General features: G+C 41.0%; 1 protein-coding gene and 1 non-coding gene across 2 annotated transcripts; both read left to right on the top strand.

Moving 5' to 3' along the window:
* Nucleotides 1-486: 486 nt before the first annotated feature.
* Nucleotides 487-14,843, top strand: LOC110487338 (gastrula zinc finger protein XlCGF17.1). Its single transcript, XM_021559266.2, has 3 exons — nt 487-490; nt 1,611-1,664; nt 13,573-14,843. Exons 1-3 carry the CDS (start codon nt 487-489, stop codon nt 14,598-14,600), a joined length of 1,086 nt encoding a protein of 361 aa, XP_021414941.2. The 3' UTR covers nt 14,601-14,843.
* Nucleotides 14,844-24,588: 9,745 nt separating this feature from the next.
* trnai-uau lies at nt 24,589-24,682 on the top strand. The gene is made up of 2 exons: nt 24,589-24,626; nt 24,647-24,682. It is a non-coding gene; the product is annotated as a tRNA-Ile (tRNA).
* Nucleotides 24,683-25,144: the final 462 nt, after the last annotated feature.

Raw genomic sequence — 25,144 nt, 5'->3', positions numbered from 1 at the left:
GGACAGTTTGATTTCACAGAAGTGTGATTGACTTGGAGTTACATTGTGTTGTTTAAGTGTTCCCTTTATTTTTTTGAGCAGTGTAGTATCGAGGGCACAGCTGGGGGCAGAGGGAGGTAGGAGGACTTAGCCTGCAGAGTTCTGTATTACTTTCTATCTTTGCATTAGATTGCAACACCGCCCCCTTTGGCAGTTCTATCTTGGCGGAAAATGTTATAGTTAGCGATGGAGATTTCAGGGTTTTTGGTGGTTTTCCTAAGCCAGGATTCAGACACGGCTAAGACATCTGGGTTGGCAGAGTGTGCTAAAGCAGTGAGTAAAACAAACTTAGGGAGTCGGCTTCTAATGTTAACATGCATGAAACCAAGGCTTTTACGTTTACAGAAGTCAACAAATGAGAGCACCTGGGGGGGTGGGAGTGGAGCTAGGCACTGCAGGACCTGGATTAACCTCCACTTCACCAGAGGAACAGAGGAGAAGTAGGATATGGGTACGGCTGAAGACTATACGAACTGGCCGCCTAGCACGTTCAGAACAGAGAGTAAAAGGAGCAGGTTTCTGGGCACAATAGTATAGATTCAAGGCATAGTGTACAGACAAAGGTAAGGTAGGATGTGAGTACATTGGAGGTAAACCTAGGCATTGAGTAATGAAGAGAGAGATATAGTCTCTAGAGATGTTTAAACCAGGTGATGTGATCTCATATGTAGGAGGTGGAACAACATGGTTGGTTAAGGCATATTGAGCAGGGCTAGAGGCTCTACAGTGAAATAAGACAGTAATCACTAACCAGGACAGTAATGGACGAGGCATATTGATTTTAGAGAGAGGCATGCGTAGCCAAGTGAACATATGGGTCCAGTGAGTGGTTGGGCTGGCTGGGGACACGGCGATTCAGACAGTTAGCAGGCTAACAAGCTAACAGTTAGTAGGCCGGAGCTAAACAAGCTAGCAGCTAGTAGACCAGGGCAAGCTAGCAGTTAGCAGGCTGGGCATGCAAGCTAGCAGTTAGCAGACCTGGTTAGCAAGCAAGCAGTTAGCAAGGGCTAGCAGTTAGCAGACCGGGCAGGCAAGCTAGCAGTTAGCAGACCTGCTTAGCAAGCAAGCAGTTAGCAAGGGCTAGCAGTTAGCAGACCGGGCTGGCAAGCTAGCAGTTAGCAGACCTGCTTAGCAAGCAAGCATTTAGCAAGGGCTAGCAGTTAGCAGACCGGGCAGGCAAGCTAGCAGTTAGCAGACCAGGGCCCGGCAGTTTAGCAGTTAGCAGACCGGGTTAGCAAGCAAGCAGATAGCAGGGGCTAGAAAGTTAGCCTTGGGGGGGGTAAGTCTGTTTTTGCCTCTTCGTGCGGTGACGTCGATAGACCAGACCAAGTCTGGTCTAGCATACAGCTTGCTCTATCGGGCTGGATTTCTGTAAGTCACTTTATGACAACAGTGACATCAGCATCCATAATGATATGTGTCTGTGTCCCCTCTTTATGGTTACCAGGACAACGCTAGCCCTCCCTCCCTCCCGGAGTCCCCGTGGCATGCCTCTCCCGGTAGCACCTTACTGCTGGGTATGAAGAGGTTGTCTGTGCTGCTGGTGGACTGCAGGAAAACAACGGGGCTGAGTGGAACTGTGAGAGGAGGAGAAGAGAAGAAAGGATCAGATTTGACTCATCAAAGTAAGTAGTTTAGTTTGAACAAATACAATAGATCTGCCCAATGGTATCTGTTACCAGGACAACCAGCAGAGTTCTGTTAGTTGACAGGAAGGTGGACTGGTATCTGTTACCAGGACAACCAGCAGAGTTCTGTTAGTTGACAGGAAGATAGACTGGTGGATATGGATGTTATGAATATCATAACACTGAAAAAGGATTCTGCCAATGAAAAGAGAGAAACCGATAGACCATATAAAACCTTGATGAAAGTTAGATTTAGAGAGAAAGTTTCAAGATGATCTGATGTAAGGGCGGCAGGGTAGCAGTTAGCCTAGTGGTTAGAGCGTTGGACTAGTAACTGGAAGGTTGCAAGTTCAAACCCCCGAGCTGACAAGGTACAAATCTGTCGTTCTGCCCCTGAACAAGGCAGTTAACCCACTGTTCCCAGGCCGTCATTGAAAATAAGAATTTGTTCTTAACTGACTTGCCTAGTTAAATAAAGGTAAAAAAATAAAAAATAAAAAAGGTGCTTGTTTTACAAAAGCTTTTCCTTAAAACATTATGGATGTTACATTGCCTGTCCCAGTCAACCCCCCTATCTTTACAAGACTGTAGGACAGGCAAACTAAACTCTAGACACTGTTAATTAATTAACTAATACTGGAGGAAAGCTGTGATCAGGCTGCCCACTCAAGAGAAAGCTTCGAACTGTAACCAGTGCCTGCAACCTGTGTTATCAATCAACCTACCAGGGTAGTGACAAACAGTAGAGGAATGAAATCATCAACATGGTTTGATCATATCTTTACTAATGCTGCAGAAATGGGTTTTAAAGCAGTATCCAGATCCATCAGATGTAGTGATCACAATATAGTAGCCATGTCTAGGAAAACCACCGTTCCAAAGGCTGGGACTAATATTGTGTATAAGAGGTCATACATTTTTTGTAGTGATTCCTATGTTATTGATGTAAATAATATTTGTTGGTCCGTGGTGTGTAATGATGAGCAACCAGACACTGCCCTTGACACATTTGAAACTGCTTATCCCAGTTACTAATAAGCATGTACCTATTAAGAAAATGACTGTAAAAACTGTTAAATCCACGTGGATTGATGAGGAATTAAAAAAATGGTATGATGAAGAGGGAGGCAAAAGAGATGGCATATAGGTCTGGCTGTATAACTGATTGGCAAACCTATTGCAAATTGAGAAATCATGTGACTAAACTGAATAAAAAGAAAGTACACAATGAAACAAAGATAAATGACATGAAGAATGATAGTAAAAATCTTTGGAGCATCTTCAATGATATTTTGGGCAAAAAAATCCACAATGACAAGTCACTGGTGTCTGACAACGTGGATGGAAAATTGAGGATAATAGCGGCCGATATTGCCATTCCTATTTGCCTTGTCTTTAATTTAAGCCTACTAGAAAGTGTGTGCCCTCAGGCCTGGAGGGAAGCTAAAGTCATTCCACTACCCAAGAATAGTAGAGCTCCCTTTACTGGCTTAAATAGCCGACCAATCAGCCTGTTACCAACCCTAACATGCCGACCAATCAGCCTGTTACCAACCCTAACATGCCGACCAATCAGCCTGTTACCAACCCTTACATGCTGACCAATCAGCCTGTTACCAACCCTAACATGCTGACCAATCAGCCTGTTACCAACCCTAACATGCTGACCAATCAGCCTGTTACCAACCCTAACATGCCGACCAATCAGCCTGTTACCAACCCTAACATGCTGACCAATCAGACTGTTACCAACCCTTACATGCTGACCAATCAGACTGTTACCAACCCTAACATGCTGACCAATCAGACTGTTACCAACCCTTACATTTTTGGAAAAAAATAGTTTGTCCAGATACAATGCTATTTTACAGTAAACAAATTGATACTTTCAGCTTATAGGGAAGGACATTCAACAAGCACAGCACTTACAAATGACTGATTGGCTGAGAGAAATTGATGATAAAAATATTGTTGGGGCTGTTTTGTTAGACTTCAGTGCAGCTTTTGACATTATTGATCGTAGTCTGCTGCTGACAAAAACCTATGGTTTTACACCCCCTGCTATATTGTGGATAAAGAGTATTTTTTTTTAAAGCGAACCTTTATTTAACTAGGCAGGTTAGTTAAGAACAAATTCTTATTTTCAATGATGGCCTAGGACTGCCTTGTTCAGGGACAGAAGGACAGAGTTTTACCTTGTCAAGTCGGGGATTCGATCCAGCAATCTCTCGGTTACTGGCGTACCACTCTAACCACTAGGCTACCTGCGGCCCCAGAGCTACCTGTCTAACGGAACACAAAGAGTGTTCTGTAATGGAAGCCTGTACAACAAAATCAAGGTAGAATCAGGAATTCCCCAGGGCAGCTGTTTGGCACCTACTTTTTTTCAATCTTTACCAACAACATGCCAGTGACATTTGAGTAAAGCCAGTGTGTCTATGTATGCGGATGACTCAACACTGTACACGTCAGCTACTACAGCGACTGAAATGACTGCAACATTTAACATAGAGCTGCAGTTAGTTTCAGAATGGGTGGCAAGGAATAACTTAGTCCTAAATATATCTGATTACCTTAAGTTACATGGCCTACTACGCTAATTCTGTAGCGGTATTGTTAGAGGGGGGTAAATATGAAGATGTTGTTGGGGCGCCAGGCAGGTATTAACCCTAGTTATTAAAGTTAGTTATTACCTATTATAACATTATTATTATTATTATTAAAATTGAAAGGATGAGAGTAGAATAGAGTAGCGCTTCCAGACACATTCTAAACATGATGGAGACTTAAAGGAGGACTGTAGCATCTAATGATGAAACATTATGGAGTCTTAAAGGAGGACTGTAGCATCTAATGATGATACATTATGGAGTCTTAAAGGAGGACTGTAGCATCTAATGATGAAACATTATGCGGTCTGAAAGGAGGACTGTAGCATCTAATGATGAAACATTATGGAGTCTTAAAGGAGGACTGTAGCATCTAATGATGAAACATTATGGAGTCTTAAAGGAGGACTGTAGCATCTAATGATGAAACATTATGGAGTCTTAAAGGAGGACTGTAGCATCTAATGATGAAACATTATGGAGTCTTAAAGGAGAACTGTAGCACCTAATGATGAAACATTATGGAGTCTTAAAGGAGGACTGTAACATCTAATGATGAAACATTATGGAGTCTTAGAGGACTGTAGCATCTAATGATGAACATTATGGAGACTTAAAGGAGGACTGTAGCATCTAATGATGGAACATTATGGAGTCTGAAAGGAGGACTACCATCTAATGATGAAACATTATGGGGTCTTAAAGGAGGACTGTAGCATCTAATGATGAAACATTATGGAGTCTTAAAGGAGGACTGTAGCATCTAATGATGAAACATGGAGTCTTAAAGGAGGACTACCATCTAATGATGAAACATTATGGAGTCTGAAAGGAGGACTACCATCTAATGATGAAACATTATGGGGTCTTAAAGGAGGACTGTAGCATCTAATGATGAAACATTATGGAGTCTTAAAGGAGGACTGTAGCATCTAATGATGGAACATTATGGAGTCTTAAAGGAGGACTGTAGCATCTAATGATGAAACATAATGGAGACTTTAAGGAGGACTGTAGCATCTAATGATGAAACATTATGGAGTCTTAAAGGAGGACTGTAGCACCTAATGATGAAACATTATGGAGTCTTAAAGGAGGACTGTAACGTCTAATGATGAAACATTATGGAGTCTTAGAGGACTGTAGCATCTAATGATGAACATTATGGAGTCTTAAAGGAGGACTGTAGCATCTAATGATGAAACATAATGGAGACTTAAAGGAGGACTGTAGCATCTAATGATGAAACATTATGGAGTCTTAAAGGAGGACTGTAGCATCTAATGATGAAACATAATGGAGACTTTAAGGAGGACTGTAGCATCTAATGATTAAACATTATGGAGTCTTAAAGGAGGACTGTAGCATCTAATGATGAAACATTATGGAGTCTTAAAGGAGGACTACCATCTAATGATGAAACATTATGGAGTCTTAAAGGAGGACTGTAGCATCTAATGATGAAACATTATGGAGTCTTAAAGGAGGACTGTAGCATCTAATGATGAAACATTATGGAGTCTGAAAGGAGGACTACCATCTAATGATGAAACATTATGGAGTCTTAAAGGAGGACTGTAGCATCTAATGATGAAACATTATGGGGTCTTAAAGGAGGACTGTAGCATCTAATGATGAAACATTATGGAGTCTTAAAGGAGGACTGTAGCATCTAATGATGAAACATTATGGAGTCTTAAAGGAGGACTGTAACATCTAATGATGAAACATTATGGAGTCTAAAAGGAGGACTGTATCATCAAATGATGAAACATTATGGAGTCTTAAAGGAGGACTGTAGCATCTAATGATGAAACATTATGGAGTCTTAAAGGAGGACTGTAGCATCTAATGATGAAACATTATGGAGTCTTAAAGGAGGACTGTAGCATCTAATGATGAAACATTATGGAGTCTAAAAGGAGGACTGTAGCATCTAATGATGAAACATTATGGAGTCTTAAAGGAGGACTGTAACATCTAATGATGAAACATTATGGAGTCTTAAAGGAGGACTGTAGCATCTAATGATGAAACATTATGGAGTCTTAAAGGAGGACTGTAGCATCTAATGATGAAACATTATGGAGTCTGAAAGCATCTAATGATGAACATTATGGAGTCTTAAAGGAGGACTGTAGCACCTAATGATGAAACATTATGGAGTCTTAAAGGAGGACTGTAGCATCTAATGATGAAACATTATGGAGACTTAAAGGAGGACTGTAGCATCTAATGATGAAACATTATGGAGTCTTAAAGGAGGACTGTAGCATCTAATGATGAAACATTATGGAGTCTGAAAGCATCTAATGATGAACATTATGGAGTCTTAAAGGAGGACTGTAGCACCTAATGATGAAACATTATGGAGTCTTAAAGGAGGACTGTAGCATCTAATGATGAAACATTATGGAGTCTTAAAGGAGGACTGTAGCATCTAATGATGAAACATTATGGAGTCTGAAAGCATCTAATGATGAACATTATGGAGTCTTAAAGGAGGACTGTAGCACCTAATGATGAAACATTATGGAGTCTTAAAGGAGGACTGTAGCATCTAATGATGAAACATTATGGAGACTTAAAGGAGGACTGTAGCATCTAATGATGAAACATTATGGAGTCTGAAAGCATCTAATGATGAACATTATGGAGTCTTAAAGGAGGACTGTAGCACCTAATGATGAAACATTATGGAGTCTTAAAGGAGGACTGTAGCATCTAATGATGAAACATTATGGAGACTTAAAGGAGGACTGTAGCATCTAATGATGAAACATTATGGAGTCTTAAAGGAGGACTGTAGCATCTAATGATGAAGCATTATGGAGTTTTCAAGGAGGACTGTAGCATCTAATGATTAAGCATTATGGAGTTTTCAAGGAGGACTGTAGCATCTAATGATTAAGCATTATGGAGTTTTCAAGGAGGACTGTAGCATCTAATGATTAAGCATTATGGAGTCTTAAAGGAGGACTGTAGCATCTAATGATTAAGCATTATGGAGTCTAAAAGGAGGACTGTAGCATCTAATGATTAAGCATTATGGAGTTTTCAAGGAGGACTGTAGCATCTAATTATGAAACATTATGGAGTCTTAAAGGAGGACTGTAGCATCTAATGATGAAACATTATGGAGTCTTAAAGGAGGACTGTAGCATCTAATGATGAAACATTATGGGGTCTTAAAGGAGGACTGTAACATCTAATGATGAAACATTATGGAGTCTAAAAGGAGGACTGTATCATCTAATGATGAAACATTATGGAGTCTTAAAGGAGGACTGTAGCATCTAATGATGAAACATTATGGAGTCTGAAAGCATCTAATGATGAACATTATGGAGTCTTAAAGGAGGACTGTAGCATCTAACGATGAAACATTATGGGGTCTTAAAGGAGGACTGTAGCATCTAATGATGAAACATTATGGAGTCTTAATTACTATGGAGTCTGATGCTTTAAAGGAGAAGTTTACCCAACATCCAGGAACTCCTAAGTGATTCCATACATTGAAACTAGTCCAGTGGATTTGTTTCCCTCTCCCCCTCTCTCTCCCTGTAGTGCTGTACTGAAACAGCTGCTCTCCCTCTCTCTCCCTGTAGTGCTGTACTGAAACAGCTGCTCTCCCTCTCTCTCCCTGTAGTGCTGTACTGAAACAGCTGCAAAAACGTGTCTCGTGACGTTGCTGGATGCGGGCCTCGCTCTGCTGCTTTGCCAGTTAATTTGTTATTTTATTACAGTTATGGCCTTTGTCTTTCACCTGGAGTTGTTTATTTATGTCTGAGAATAAAAAAACACTTTTCAACATAAAACATATACAAAATAAACTCAGCAAAAAAAAATGTACGGATCTTTTTCAGGACCCTGTCTTTCAAAGATTATTTGTAAAAAAAAATCAAAATAACATCACAGATCTTCATTGTAAAGGGTTTAAAAACTGTTTCCCATGCTTGTTCAATGAACCATAAACAATTAATGAACACGCACCTGTGGAACGGTCGAACCTCTTGGATCTACCCATCCCGGACCCGGGAGAATTGTCATCAACTGACACTAAGTAGCATAACGCAACGGACAAAAAACCTATAAATAAAATAAATCTTACTAGAAAATATTCACATTCATGAAATCACAAGTGAAATATATTCAAACACAGCTTAGCCTTTTGTTAATCACCCCGTCATCTCAGATTTTGAAAATATGCTTTACAGCCAAAGCAAGACAAGCATTTGTGTAAGTTTATTGATAGCCTAGCATAGCATTATGTCCAGCTAGCAGCAGGCAATCTGGTCACGAAAATCAGAAAAGCAATCAAATTAAATCGTTTACCTTTGATGAGCTTTGGATGTTTTCACTCACGAGACTCCCAGTTAGATAGCAAATGTTCCATTTTTCCAGAAAAAAAATTTTTGTAGCCAAAAATAGTTCCGTTAGTTCTTCACGTTTGGGTGAGAAAACGACCGGAAATTGCGGTCACGACAACGCCGAAAAATATTCCAAATTAGCTCCATAATATGGACAGAAACATGGCAAACGTTGTTTATAATCAATCCTCAAGGTGTTTTTCAAATATCTATTCGATAATATATCAACCGGGACAGGTGGCTTCTTAGTAGGAAAGAGAGAAACAATGGCCGCATTTGTCTTTTACGCACAAAACACTCTGAGAGCCTCCAGCTGACCACTGACGCAATGTTGACGTTCAGGCTCATTTTTCAAAATAAAAGCCAGAAACTATGTATTGTGACACTAGACACATTAGGGAGCCATAGAAAAAGAAATATGGTTGATATCTCATTCACTGCTCAATAGGGATGCATAGGAAGGCAGAGCTTTCTAAATAAGAGTCCCTTCCTGATTGGATTTATCTCAGGCTTTCGCCTGCAATATCAGTTCTGTTATACTCACAGACAATATTTTTTTACAGTTTTGTAAACTTTAGAGTGTTTTCTATCCTAAGCTGTCAATTATATGCATATTTTAGCGTTTTGTCCTGACAAAATAGCCTGTTTACTTTGGGAACGTTATTTTTCAAAAAAGGAAAATAGTGCCCTCTAGATTCAACAGGTTTTAAGACCCACAGCTTACAGACGGCAATTAAGGCCTTTCTACTGATTCTGGAAAAACACCAAAAGAAAGACGTCCCAGGGTCCCTGCTCATCTGCGTGAACGTGCCTTAGGCATGCTGCAAGGAGGCATGAGGACTGCAGATGTGGCCAGGGCAATAAATTGCAATGTCCGTACTGTGAGATGCCTAAGACAGCGCTACAGAGAGACAGGACGGACAGCTTATCGTCCTCGCAGTGGCAGACCACGTGTAACAACACCTCTACAGGATCGGTACATCCGAACATCACACCTGCGGGACAGGAACAGGATGGTAACAACAACTGCCCGAGTTACACCAGGAACGCACAATCCCTCCATCAGTGCTCAGACTGTCCGCAATAGGCTGAGAGAGGCTGGATTGAGGGCTTGTAGGGCTGTTTAAAGGTAGGTCCTCAACAAACATCACTGACAACAACGTCGCCTCTGGGCACAAACCCACCATCACTGGACCAGACAGGACTGGCAAAAAGTGCTCTTCACTGACAAGTCGCGGTTTTGTCTCCAGGGGTGATGGTCGGATTTGCGTTTATCGTCGAAGGAATGAGCATTACACAGAGGCCTGTACTCTGGAGCGGGATCGATTTGGAAGTGGAGGGGCCGTCATGGTCTGTGGCGGTGTGTCACAGCATCATCAGACTGCGCTTGTTGTCATTGCAGGCAATCTCAACGCTGTGTGTTACAGGGAAGACATCCTCCTCCCTCATGTGGTACCCTTCCTGCAGGCTCATCCTGACATGACCCTCCAGCATGACGATGCCACCAGCCATACTGCTCGTTCTGTGTGTGATTTCCTGCAAGACCGGAATGTCAGTGTTCTGCCATGGCCAGCGAAGAGCACGGATCTCAATCCCATTGAGCACGTCTGGGACCTTTTGGATCGGAGGGTGAGGGCTAGGGCCATTTCCCCCCCCAGAAATGTCCGGGAACTTGCAGAGTGGGGTAACATCTCACAGCAAGTAATGTCATATCCGGTGCAGTCCATGAGGAGATGCACTGCAGTACTTAATGCAGCTGGTGGCCACTGTTACTTTTGATTTTGATCCTCCACCCCCCCCCCCCCCCCCAGTTGTTCAGGGACACATTAGTCCATTTCAGTTAGTCACATGTCTGTGGAACTTTGTTGAATCTTGTTATGTTCCAACAAACATTTACACATGTTAAGTTTGCTGAAAATAAACGCAGTTGACAGTGAGAGGACGTTTCTTTTTTTGTTGAGTTTAGATTGACGAGGGGGGAAACTATTTCATCAATTTTAGAATAATGCTGATATGTAACAACATTTGGAAAAGGTGAAGGGGTCTGAATACTTAACAAATGCACTGTCTGTGTGTGTGTGTGTGTGTGTGTGTGTGTGTGTGTGTGTGTGTGTGTGTATACTGAACCAAAATATATACAACAATTTCAACGATTTACAGTTCATATAAGTCAGTCATTGTAAGTAAATAAATAAATTAGGCCCTAATCTATGGACTTTACATGACTGGGCAGGGGCGCAGCCATTGGTGGGCCCTCGAGGGCATACGCCCACCCATTGCGTGGCCAGGCCCAGACAATCAGAATTAGTTTTTCCCCACAAAAGGGCTTCATTACATAGAGGAATACAACTCTGGTGGCTGGTCTCAGACGATGTGGAGGTCCTGGGCTGGCGTCGTTATATGTCATTATGACATCATGGATGAATTCTAGAATATACCATATATCCTAGGATGGTCTGTGGTTGTGAGGCAGTTGGATGTACTGCCAAATTCTCTAAAATGACGTTGGAGGAGGCTTCTGGAAGAGAATTTAACATTCAAATATCTGGTAACAGCTCCAGTGGATATTCCTGCAGTCAGCATTGCCAATTGCTCGCTCCCTCAAAACTCGAGACAATCTGCGGCATTGTGTTGTGTGACAAAACTGCACATTTTAGAGTGGCCTTTTATTATCCACAGCACAAGGTGCACCTGTGTAATAACCAAGCTGTTCAATCAGCTTCTTGATATGCCACACCTGTCAGGTGGATGGATTATATTGGCAAAGAATAAATGTTGACTAACAGTGATGCTCATGAAACATCCAACACTTTACATGTTGCGTTTATATTTTTTGTTTTTTGTTGTTACTATCAGTTTTAGGAACATTTACCCAAAATAAGACATCAGCGATAATCAAAATGTTGAAAATCTGTGAATGTCTAAATAAGAAATTGGTCGAGCAATGTGTCGAACCCTTTCAACAACGGGGAGATGTTACTGATGTGCTTTGTATCTTCGACGTAAAAACAAGTTTTGGACTTCCACACAAAATTACTTCTTTAGTTATTTGATGTTTAAGGAAGTGTGTAGGTCACATTCTGTATCATACAGCTATGAATGTTATATATTTAGAACCACCTGTTCAATTGGAATCCAGTCTGTGTCTTGAAAGGATGTGTGTTCACTCCTGGGCAAAAGTTGAGACACAAATATACATTTTCACGAAAAGTCTGCTGCCTCAAGTTTGTATGATGGCAATTTGCATATACTCCAGAATGTTATGAAGAGTGATCAGATGAATTGTAATTAATTGCCAAGTCCCTCTTTTCCATGCAAATGAACTGAATCCCCCCCCCCCAAAAAAACTGGAAGCTTCAAAAGGAGGGTGGGGCTTTGTAATCATTGTTCTTCCTCTGTCACCCATGGTTACCTGCAAGGAAACACGTGCCATCATCGTTTCTTTGCACAAAAAGGGCTTCACAGGCAAGGATATTGCTGCCAGTACGATTGCACCTAAATCAACCATTTATCGGCTCATCAAGGACTTCAAGGAGAGCGGTTAAATTGTTGTGAAGAAGGCTTCAGGGTGCCCAAGAAAGTCCAGCAAGCGCCGGGACCGTCTCCTAAAGTTGATTCAGCTGCGGGATCGGGGCACCACCAGTATAGAGCTTGCTCAGGAATGGCAGCAGGCAGGTGTGAGTGCATCTACCTACACACACAGTGAGGCAAAGACTTTTGGAGGATGGCCTGGTGTCAAGAAGGGCAGCAAATAAGCCACCTCTCTCCAGGAAAAAATATCAGGGAGACTGATATTCTGCAAAAGGTACAGAGATTGGACTGCTGAGGACTGGGGCAACGTCATTTTCTCTGATGATCCCCTTTCTGATTGTTTGGGGCGTCCTGATAAAAGCTTGTCCGGAGAAGACAAGGTGAGCGCTACCATCAGTCCTGTGTAATGCCAACAGTAAAGCATCCTGAGACCATTCATGTGTGAGGTTGCTTCTCAGCCAATGGAGTGGGCTCACTCACAATGTTGCCTAAGAACACAGCCATGAATAAAGAATGGTACCAACACATCCTCCGAGAGCAACTTCTCCCAACCATCCAGGAACAGTTCGGTGACGAACAATGCCTTTTACAGCATGATGGAGCACCTTGCCATAAGGCAAAAGTGATAACTAAGTGGCTCAGGGAACAAAACATCAATATTTTGGGTCCATGGCCAGGAATCTCCCCAGACCTTAATCCCATTGAGAACTTGTGGTCAATCCTCAAGAGGTGGGTGGACAAACAAAAACCCATAAATTCTGACAAACTCCAAGCATTGATTATGCAAGAATGGGCTGCCATCAGTCAGGATGTGGCCAAGAAGTTAATTGATAGCATGCCAGGGTGGATTGCAGAGGTCTTGAAAAAGAAGGGTCAACATGGCAAATATTGACTCCTTGCATCAACTTCATGTCATTGTCAATAAAAGCCTGTGACACTTATGAAATGCTTGTAATTATACTTCAGCATTACATAGTAACATCTAACAAAAATATCTAAAGACACAGAAGCAGCAAACGTATTGTAAATTTAATATTTGTGTCATTAAAACTTTTGGCCACGACTGTAGGTCGCATTCTGTATCATACAGCTATGAAAGTTATATATTTAGAACCACCTGCTCGATTGGAATCCAGCGACGTCTGTGTCTTGAGTGTTCTAGAACTGTTTCGTTTTTTGTGTTCTGACTTATAAAACAGGATGAATAAATAAGTATTGTAAACATCAGTAATTACCAGGAAACTCTACAATATATTTTTTAAATCACACCAAGATTGTTAAAACTGGCCTCAGGTTATGGAGGGATCTGATTAGGATTTACCCTCGTAGCAAGGTTGTTTTATCATGTGGAGGTTTCATTCAGGTCTCTATTTTAAAAAACACTCTCTTTGGCAGGAGAAAGACCAGACTCAGAGGAACCAGAGCCAGGGACGTCCAAACCAACAAGACGACACTTGTGTTCCCACTGTGGAAAGGGTTGTAACCTCTTGTGGGAGCTGAAACAACATGAGAGAATACACACAGGGGAGAAGCCTTTCCACTGCTCCCAGTGTGGAAAAAGTTTTGGCCATAAAGGAACCCTTAACAAACACGAGAGAATACACACAGGGGAGAAGCCTCACCACTGCTTCCAGTGTGGAAAGTGTTTTAACCTGTTAGGGTCTCTGAAACGACATGAGAGATTACACACAGGGCAGAAGCCTTACCACTGTTCCCAATGTGGAAAGGGTTGTAACCTCCTATGGGAGCTGAAACAACATGAGAGAACACACACAGGGGAGAAGCCTTACCACTGCTCGCAGTGTGGAAAGAGTTTTAACCAGAAAGGACACATGAAAGCCCATGAGAGAATACACACAGGGGAGAAACCTTACCACTGCTCCCAGTGTGGAAAGAGTTTTAGCCGGTTAAGGAACCTGAAAGTTCATGAGATAATACACACAGGGGAGAAGCCTTACCAGTGCTCCCAGTGTGGCAAGTGTTTTAACCAGTTAGGAGCCATGAAACAACACGAGAGAATACACACAGGGGAGAAGCCTTACCACTGCTCCCAGTGTGGAAAGCGTTTCAACTGGTCAGGGGATCTGAAAAAACATGAGAGATTACACACAGGGGAGAAGCTTTACCACTGTTCCCAATGTGGAAAGGGTTGTAACTTATTATGGGATCTGAAACAACATGAGAGAACACACACAGGGGAGAAGCCTTACCACTGCTCACAGTGTGGAAAGAGTTTTAAACTGAAAGGACACCTGAAAGCTCACCAGAAAATTCACACAGGGGAGAAGCCTTACCACTGCTCCCTGTGTGGAAAGTGTTTCAGCCGGTCAGGTGATCTGAAGAAACATGAGAGAATACACACAGGGGAGAAGCCTAACCACTCCTCACAGGGTGCAAAGCTTTTGCCCATTGAGAAAGCATGAAAGAACACATGAGACTGCACACAGAGGAGAAGGCTTACAAAAGCTCAGACTGTGGGAAAACATATTACTCATAACATATTACACTTAAATGTCATTAGAGAATCCACACAGGAGAGAGAAATTACTTCTCTTAGCGTGTATATTGATATTTCACATCACATTGACTTAACATTCATCAGAGAACATACACAGTGCTCCCATTGTCTTATATTGTTGACTGATAATGTGTTGACCTGCTTTTACCATGTGAAATGGCTTCTTCCAATTATTGATAAACATGTACCTATAAAGAAACTTACTGTTAGAACTGTTAAGGCTCCATGGATTGATGAGGAATTTAAAAACTGTATGGTTGAAAGAGTTGGGGCAAAAGGAGTGGCTAATAAGTCAGGCTACACACCTGGCTGGCTGACTTACTGCAAATTGAGAAATGATGTGACCAAACTCAACACAAAAATAATAAACTTTATTATGAAGCCAAGATCTATGATATAATTTTTTTTGAAGTACTTTAAATGAAATTATGGGCAGAAAGACAAATTCAACTTTCAACAGCAGCAACAGTTAGTCAGACACCTCGGTAGCTTGCTAGACAAAATAGACGAACCAGTAAAGATCTTTAGACGCTTTAGTGTATATTAGACACAGTTTTTTAAACACACTTCTGTCGCCTAGCTAGTTATCCACTTTAATGTCATATTTGCGGTGTTGTTGTTATTAGTTAGCTAGCGGGCTGGTTAAGTTAGCATTAGCATAGCTAGCTAACATCTCCGACCATGTGTTCACTAAGCTACTCTCCTCCTGCTAAAGAAGAGGAGGTCTGCTGGACGGAGAAAGAAGCTCTCGTCAGAGAGGAGGAAGAAGAAGAAGAAGCTGTTACAGTAAAAAGAGAAGTAGAGGGTGAAGCTGTTATAGTGAAAGAAGAGAAAGACGTTTCAGTGAAAGAAAAAGAAGACGCGTTCAGAGTGAAAGAGGAGGAGGATGCCATTTTTGGAGTAAAAGAGGAGGAGGGGGAGATGACTGTTACATCGAAAAGGGAGGAGGAGGAAACTGGATATCTGGGCCCCGTTTCCCAAAGTTCCCTTAAGGCATCTAGGCATGGTTCTACAGATGAAGTTAGCCGTGAAATGCTTTTGGGAAACCGGGGGCCTGATAAACACTAGTAAGTACTGTCTTAAAAACAGAGGCTTAAACTCTGCAGTTGAACTGATGTGTGGTTTTAAAAAGGAAATCTGCAGTTGCTTTAAAATTATTTATTTATAGCCATTGATTCTTGAAGATTATAAACTGTGTGGTTCCCGCCCTGAATGCTGATTGGCTGACAGCCATGGTATATCAGACCGTATACCAGGAGTATGACAACTTTTTACTGTTCTAATTATGTTGGTAACCAGTTTATATAGATAAGGCACGTCAAGGGTTTGTGGTGTAAACCAACACTGTGTAGCCTGAAAACGTGGTTAAAACTAGAATGTTGATATCGTGGATGGAATTTTAGAGTAGGTACATTTCTCCAGCCCCACCCATCATCACCTTATTACCTAAACAGTGGTGGAATGTGGAACTACATCATCACATCATTGTTACATCATAAACGTTTATGAAGTGGCGGAATGACGCTTTATTGTTTGAGCTGCAGATTGGTTGGTTGATTTGATTGTGGCTTTTTTGGGGGGGGGGGCAGAGTGACATCTTTGTTTTTGAACTTCTACAGGAAACTCTGTCCCAAAGTCTGGACAGTTGCTGCTCTGATTTGTCATCCCGGGGTCCCAGAGATAAAAATGTAGCGTACTTTTGTTTGATAAAATCGGTTTTTATATCCAGTGTTTTGCATTAATTCCAGACTCTTTCAACTTGCAACAAAACAATTTATGAAATCTAAATTGGCAAAACGTTGTTTAACCCGGGTCAAGTTTGGTTCCTGTGCAAATCCCCCAGACACTCTAGAAGACAACCAAACTTGTTTCATCATTCTACATTACATATTGGCTACGCAACACGTCAATTATACCACGAAGGTCAACCACCATTACTCACCAATGAGACGATCATTTATTTTATTTTATTTATTTATTTATTATCATCATTAGTCATTTAGGTCAACATTGGATCATTCAGAGATCCTCACTGAACTTCTGGAGAGAGTTTGCTGCACTGAAAGTAAAGGGGCTGAATCATTTTGCACGCCCAATGTTTCAGTTTTTGATTTGTTAAAAAAGTTTGAAATATCCAATAAATGTCGTTCCACTTCATAATTGTGTCCCACTTGTTGTTGATTCTTCACAAAAAAATACAGTTTTATATCTTTATGTTTGAAGCCTGAAATGTGGCAAAAGGTCGCAAAGTTCAAGGGGGCCGAATACTTTCGCAAGGCACTGTATATATATATTTTTTTGCGGTTGTCATAGGCAACTGTTGTTTTTGTTTTGATTATTACTTGAAACAGTCGCTAAGGTAATATCTTGTATATTTGGTTGTGATATTTGCAAAATACTTTATTCTTGATGCTGATTAACACCAGTAAGTACTTTCTGAAAACATAAACTCAGTTGTTGAACTGATGTGTGGTTTTTAAAGGGAAATCTGCAGTTGTTGAACTGATGTGTGGTTTTTAAAGGGGAAATCTGCAGTTGTTGAACTGATGTGTGGTTGTTAAAAGGGAAATCTGCAGTTGTTGAACTGATGTGTGGTTGTTAAAGGGGAAATCTGCAGTTGTTGAACTGATGTGTGGTTTTTAAAGGGGAAATCTGCAGTTGTTGAACTGATGTGTGGTTGTTAAAGGGGAAATCTGCAGTTGTTGAACTCATGTGTGGTTGTTAAAGGGGAAATCTGCAGTTGTTGAACTGATGTGTGGTTGTTAAAGGGGAAATCTGCAGTTGTTGAACTGATGTGTGGTTGTTAAAGGGGAAATCTGCAGTTGTTGAACTGATGTGTGGTTGTTAAAAGGGAAATCTGCAGTTGTTGAACTGATGTGTGGTTGTTAAAGGGGAAATCTGCAGTTGTTGAACTGATGTGTGGTTGTTAAAAGGGAAATCTGCAGTTGTTGAACTGATGTGTGGTTTTTAAAGGGGAAATCTGCAGTTGTTGAACTGATGTGTGGTTTTTAAAGGGGAAATCTGCAGTTGTTGAACTGATGTGTGGTTGTTAAAAGGGAAATCTGCAGTTATTTTTACAATTATTTTTATTAGCTTGAATGCTAACACTCATTGATAGGCTGGTTGCAAAGCCAAAGAGCATTTTTACTGGTTGAAGTATTTAAAAAAAAGTATAAATCAAATTTTATTTGTCACATACACATGGTTAGCAGATGTTAATACGAGTGTAGCGAAATGCTTGTGCTTCTAGTTCCGACAAAGCGGTTGATTTGTGACAATGACACAAACATTATATTTTGCAGGACATTATAACGAGCCTTACGATTATAATCCCAGAGTTAAATGCTCTCATAAACAACCTGGAAACGGAGGCTAATGTTGCAGCCTACGATCTTGAGATGATAATGTGCAGTAACATTCAGAATACATTAAAACTCAAATCTTCGCTCCCAATTTTTGCTCCTGGCAGATATACCACGTCCATAACTAGTGGTTTCCTCATTACCAGATATACTACATCCATAACTAGTGGTTTCCTCATTACCAGATATACTACATCCATAACTAGTGGTTTCCTCATTACCAGATATACTACATCCATAACTAGTGGTTTCCTCATTAGCATGGAGGAGTTTCTGCAACCAAATCGCCCTCTTGTGGCAATGTTTGCAAACACAGAAAGGAAATTATTGGAAACCGAATCTCATCTGGCACTGCGCCCGGCCCGCCACAGGAGTCGCTAGAAACAAGGATATCCCTCCCTAACCCCGACGACGCCAATTGTGCGTCGTCCCATGGACCTCCCGGTCAGCTGCGACAGAGCCTGGGCACGAACCCAGAGACCACTGCGCCACCCGGGAGGCCTAAACTATGGCTAGTTTTGATCACTTGACTGTCTTAAGACAATAGTCAATTAAGTTTGTAAAAGCATTTAAACATTCATTACAGATGTAAATTGTTGCACAACATCCTGGGCATCACCTTTTAGCTGAAAGATACAGTGGATTTCTGCTGTTGTGGGCCTTTAACCATCTGTCTGACTTTGTTGTTCACACAGGAGAAGGATGTGACTATTGTGGATCCTCTGGGGAGCCTCAACAACCTTGTGAAGCTGAAGAGGCAGAAAAGAGTCTCTTCACATCAGAACACCTCAACAAACACCTGCGAAAACCCACAGGGAAGAAACCTTACCGCTGCTCTGACTGTGGGAAGAGTTATTTAAGATCAGATTAACTAAAAATACACCAGAGAACACAAACAGGAGAGAAGCCTTATAGCTGTTATCAGTGTGGGAAACGTTTTACTTCCTCTAGCCACCTGACCATACACCAGAGAACACACACAGGAGAGAAGCCTTATAGTTGTGATCATTGTGGGAAAAGTTGTGTTACATCTAGCTGTCTGACCATACACCAGAGAACACACACATGAGAGAGACCTTACCACTGGTCTGACTGTGGAAAGAGTTTTGTTATCTCGGGAAATTTAACATTACACCAGAGAACACACACAGGAGAGAAGCCTTATAGCTGTAATCAATGTGGGAAGAATTTTTCTCACTCAGGCAACCTTATAGCACACCTGAGAATACACACTGGAGAGAAACCTCATTGCTGCTCTGACTGTGGGAAGAGATTCATCTTTTTAGCAGATCTTAAAATACATCAGATTCCATACAGGAGAAAAACCTTACCACTGCTCTTACCACTGCTCTGACTGTGGAAAGAGTTTTGTTTCATCAAAACATTTAAAATCACACCAGAGAACACACACAGGAGAGAAGTCTTATAGCTGTGGTCAATGTGGGAAGAGTTTTGGAACATCTAGCTGTCTGAAAACACACCAGCGGACACACACAGGAGAGAAACCTCATAGCTGTAGTCAATGTGACATGAGATACTCTGATAAAAGACCTCTGATTAAACACCAGAAAATACATGAAGGAGTTGTTTCATGATATCAATGAAATAATGTTACAATGTAGAATGTTTTAACATTGTAGTAGGAGTATTTTAATGATGTCACAATGTAGAATGTTTTAACATTGTAGTAGGAGTATTTTAATGATGTCACAATGTAGAATGTTTTAACATTGTAGTAGGAGTATTTTAATGATGTCACAATGTAGAATGTTTTAACATTGTAGAATGAGTATTTTAATGATGTTACAATATAGAATGTTTTAACATTGTAGTAGGATTATTTTAATGATGTCACAATGTAGAATGTTTTAACATTGTAGTAGGAGTATTTTAATGATGTCACAATGTAGAATGTTTTAACATTGTAGTAGGAGTATTTTAACGATGTTCTGTTGATTTAAGTGTCATGTGGATATGAGCCTCATCAGGGGAAAAATCCAGGCTCTGTAATGAAAGAGTATTATTTAACCAAAAAAGTGTTGTGTTACACTTACCTCGTTGGTGACCCACTTGAATTAAAATGCATTACTTCAAAATGTAGCTAGCTGTTTTCTACAAATTGTCCTCTAACCAGTGATGTACACATTATTCCCAGATTCCGTGTCGTGTTTGAGCTGTTAGTTTAATTTTGGAGACATACAATTGAAACGCATCCCTCCAAAATGTAGCTGACTGTCTTCTGCAGGTTGTCCTCTAACCAGTGAGGCAAAAGATATCTCCCATTTCCAGGTGTTTTGTTTAGTTGTGTTCGTTTCAACGTTCAACCTGATTTCCCCCCTAATCGATATCAGTGATTTATTACTACCTGTCAAAACAACAGTGTTTTTGGTGCTTGTGCAGTTTATAAGGTGCTTGTTTTAAAAAGATACAAGTAATATGTGTGGCAGATGTTTGTGTATATAGCACATTTTATGTTTAGGTTTTCAATATATCACAAACCGTTTCTGCATATTGGTGATTGATTTGGACACGTTAAAACTGTTTTGACATTGGGGCTATCCCACCTAGCAAAATGACTTTGAAAACAAGACTATCCCATCTAGCAAAAGGACTTTGAAAACAAGACTATCCCATCTAGCAAAATGACTTTGAAAACAAGACTATGCCGACGTCCAATCTACCTTCGGTTTTGGGATAGTATAATAAATTGGTCTATAATACATTTTATAAACAAATCTACATCACTCCAGAATTTCTTTACAACATTATAGTGCTAATTGTCTTTATTCCGCTACTGAAGAAGCATGACTCAACTCACCTCATATTTCAAACATCCAGCCTGACAAAATGTGTTTTATTATTCCATGCCTCACCATTAAGTGAATTATTGCGAAGCGAAGGAGTGTACATTCTGTTTTCAGACTCAACACCAATGAACCCAATGACCGACCAATCAACAGACTCAACACCAATGAACCCAATGACCGACCAATCAACAGACTCAAAACCAATAAACCCAATGACCGACCAATCAACAGACTCAAAACCAATGACCGACCAATCAACAGACTCAAAACCAATAAACCCAATGACCGACCAATCAACAGACTCAAAACCAATGACCGACCAATCAACAGACTCAACACCAATGAACCCAATGACCGACCAATCAACAGACTCAAAACCAATGAACCCAATGACCGACCAATCAACAGACTCAAAACCAATAAACCCAATGACCGACCAATCAACAGACTCAAAACCAATGACCGACCAATCAACAGACTCAAAACCAATAAACCCAATGACCGACCAATCAACAGACTCAAAACCAATGACCGACCAATCAACAGACTCAAAACTAATGAACCCAATGACCGACCAATCAACAGACTCAAAAACCAATGAATAAACATGTCCAAAGGCAACAAAAAATATCTTGGTCCATGAATAGTATCTTAGTGTGAATAACAGTATAAATGCAGTCACTGGTAAAATAGTGCATGATATATATGTATGTTTAGTATCTCTTTTCAACCAATCCCAGGTCATTTGTTGAAGATGAAAAATGTTGAAATCAGCCACATGTTAAAGGATTCAACTACTGAAAACTGAAACTAACAAACAGATCGATCCCACTTTTCCAGCCTGCTGAAGGCGTGGTGGAGAGGTGAACACCACCCCCGGCTCTACCAGGGGCTTGAGGTGGTCTCCCACAGCTCTGCTTATGTCATGTTCTGTGGCCTTGCTGTTCTATTTCTTGACTGCCCCTGACACACAGGAACACATGTAGTCATATTATACTGAACAAAATATAAAAGACCCAGAAATGTTCCATATGTAGAAAGAGCTTATTTCTCTCAAAATTTGGCCTCAAATTTATGTACACCCCTGTTAGTGAGCATTTCTCATTTGCCAAGGTAATCAATCCACCTGACAGTTGTGGCATTTCAAGAATCTGATTAAACAGCATTATCATTACACAGGTGTACCTTGTGCTGGGGACAATATAAGGCCACTCTGAAATGTGCAGTTTTGCCACACAACACAATGCCATAGATGTCTCATATTTTGAGGGAGCGTACAATTGGCATGGGATATCCACCAGAGCTGTTGTCAGAAAATTGAATGTTAATTTCTCTACCATAAGCCACCTCCAACGTAGTTTTAGAGAATTTGGCAGTACGTCCAATGGTGTCGTTTGGGGTTGTGGTACGGGCAGGCATAAGCTACGAAGACAATTGCATTTTCTTGATGGCAATTTGAACACCGTGACAAGAACCTGAGTTCTATTGTTGTGACATACAGTGGGGCAAAAAAGTATTTAGTCAGCCACCAATTGTGCGAGTTCTCCCACTTAAAAAGATGAGAGAGGCCTGTAATTTTCATCATAGGTACACTTCAACTATGACAGACAAAATGAGGGGAAAAAATCCAGAAAAACACATTGTAGGATTTTTAATGAATTTATTTGCAAATTATGGTGGAAAATAAGTATTTGGTCAATAACAAAAGTTTATCTCAATACTTTGTTATATACCCTTTGTTTGCAATGACAGAGGTGAAACGTTTTCTGTAAGTCTTCACAAGGTTTTCACAACCTGTTGCTGGTATTTTGGCCCATTCCTCCATGCAGATCTCCTCTAGAGCAGTGATGTTTTGCAGCTGTTGCTGGGCAACATGGACTTTCAACTCCCTCCAAAGATTTTCTATGGGGTTGAGATCTGGAGACTGGCTAGGCCACTCCAGGACCTTGAAATGCTTCTTACGAAGCCACTCCTTCGTTGCCCGGGCGGTGTGTTTGGGACTAACCCCTGCCTCTGATTGACCATATCAGGCCAAACACAGAAACAGACAAACTAGACATACACGATATAGAATGCCCACTCAGATCACACCCTGACCAAACAAAACCTATAAACATACAAAGCAAACTATGGTCAGGACGTGACACAAACCTATTGGGAATTCTTGATCAATTATTGACCCAAAAAAGACACACACCTGTTCTGGGTTAATTCCATAGCTGTTTGCATGGCTTGGTAGTGTATTAGCCGGGTATGAGACATGATAACTAATACAATTGAAGTAAAGTGTAAAATAAACAGTATTATCCTAAATTGAGAGATGAATTAAAAATCACATCAACATCATAATCTTTCAGAATGTACCTGTTTTCCGAATAGAATGACATGTATACAGATTATATTACAACTTTTTGTGTTTTGTCTTAGTGGTTGTTTCTTTAGTAAATAGGAAACTCAACAGTGTGTTAGTCTGAGAAACATTATTGAGATTTATCTGTCCTGGGACTGCTGCCTGGTGTTTGGAGTTAGGGTAAGGCCATGAGGAAGGAAGGATTCCCCGATTATCGTTTTATCTGTCCTGGGACTGCTGCCTGGTGTTTGGAGTTAGGGTAAGGCCACGAGGAAGGAAGGATTCCCCGATTATCATTTTATCTGTCCTGGGACTGCTGCCTGGTGTTTGGAGTTAGGGTAAGGCCATGAGGAAGGAAGGATTCCCCGATTATCGTTTTATCTGTCCTGGGACTGCTGCCTGGTGTTTGGAGTTAGGGTAAGGCCATGAGGAAGGAAGGATTCCCCGATTATCATTTTATCTGTCCTGGGACTGCTGCCTGGTGTTTGGAGTTAGGGTAAGGCCGTCAGTACAAAAACGTAGAATAGCATCTGTTTCATCGGCTCTTCCGAAGTCGTTCAGAGTGCACACTTTTCGTTTTTTAACTATCTAAATATTCTTGGGTACGCGGTTATTTGGACTTACGCCGAAAATTGTGTGACGGTGAAGGGCTACGTAACGGACAGGGCGAAGGTTTGCTTCTGAGAATCCCCGTCTAACAGTCGCACAGGTCGAAGGTTTGCTTCTGAGAATCCCCGTCTAACAGTCGCTTCCCCAATCACTTATGTCCAGTAGCCTTCAGAAATATCCATTAGGAGGGATTCACAGACTATCTTTTTTTTATCTGTCCTGGCCACTATATATTCGGGGCTGTTGGCCTGTGCTAACATAGTGTTAAAGTGTGCTCCGCTAGACTCGCTCCGCGTTCCGTCCCTAACTAGAGAATGTACGGAATGAGTTTACAGGGCCGTGGTGGCATTTTTTTCGGGAGATATCATGTATGCAACATCCTGTATATTTGGTTTAGAGAACAAAGGCGGTGTATTCAAACAACAGGAGGGGATGTCGAGACATTTTGTCTACAACCGGGGTGGGGGCATCGGGCGCTGATTAGAAATATCAATGTTTAACCCCGGGTGGGGGGCACCGGGCGCTGATTAGAAATATCAATGTTTAACCCCGGGGCGGGGGGCACCGGGCGCTGATTAGAAATATCAATGTTTAACCCCGGGGGGTCGGCAGATATCTGGACATGCTGTATGCATGATAGTGCAAACCTTGGTTTCAAACGATCTTCTACAGAGATAAAGTGCTCTGAGTGTGTATGCCTGGGCAATGTTATAATTCAACATTTTTACACCCCACACACACAAACATTGGTAATTAGTGTATCAGGCTCCTGTGGCGCAATCGGTTAGCGCGTGGTACTTATACAGCAGTATGCAGCGAAGCAATGCCGAGGTTGTGAGTTCGAGCCTCACCAGGAGCATGCACTTTTCTTGAGCCAGAAATTGTCCAGAAAAGGAGCATTTTTCAATCCATTTAGGAGGACATTTCATAAGTATGTCATTGAGATAACAGGTCAGAGTGCAGGCACAGCTAAATTCCTTTGATTTAATTCCAACATTTTTAGTACACACTTTTTTTTAAAGACATGTTAGAATGAATGACCAAATTTGACTCATATTTAAACATACATCACGAGTGTTTTATGTAAAAACATTGGAGGCCTACAGTTGTACATCATTACAAACTTTAATAACCAGTCATGTTTATAACATAACATTTAAAAAGACATTACATTTCTCTGTGACAGACCCTGGCGTGAGGGAAAAGACAGCTGAGATACATTTTTAAAACCATTGATTTAATTCAAAATATTTAGTACATTTTAACACATGTTATAATTCAACATTTTTTTTAACTATTTCTTACAGAAAAAGGGTCCGGT

Source organism: Oncorhynchus mykiss, chromosome 13 (assembly GCF_013265735.2).
Source record: "Oncorhynchus mykiss isolate Arlee chromosome 13, USDA_OmykA_1.1, whole genome shotgun sequence".
Classification (NCBI taxonomy): domain Eukaryota; kingdom Metazoa; phylum Chordata; class Actinopteri; order Salmoniformes; family Salmonidae; genus Oncorhynchus; species Oncorhynchus mykiss.
The sequence above is the reverse complement of the archived record's forward strand: the minus strand, read 5'-3'. Positions and strand labels throughout refer to the sequence as shown.

Bases quoted from the DNA above. Each gene is read 5' to 3' on its own strand.
- LOC110487338 (XM_021559266.2), top strand. The intron at 1,665-13,572 runs GTAAGTAGTTTA...TCTCTTTGGCAG, and splicing joins ATCAGATTTGACTCATCAAA to GAGAAAGACCAGACTCAGAG.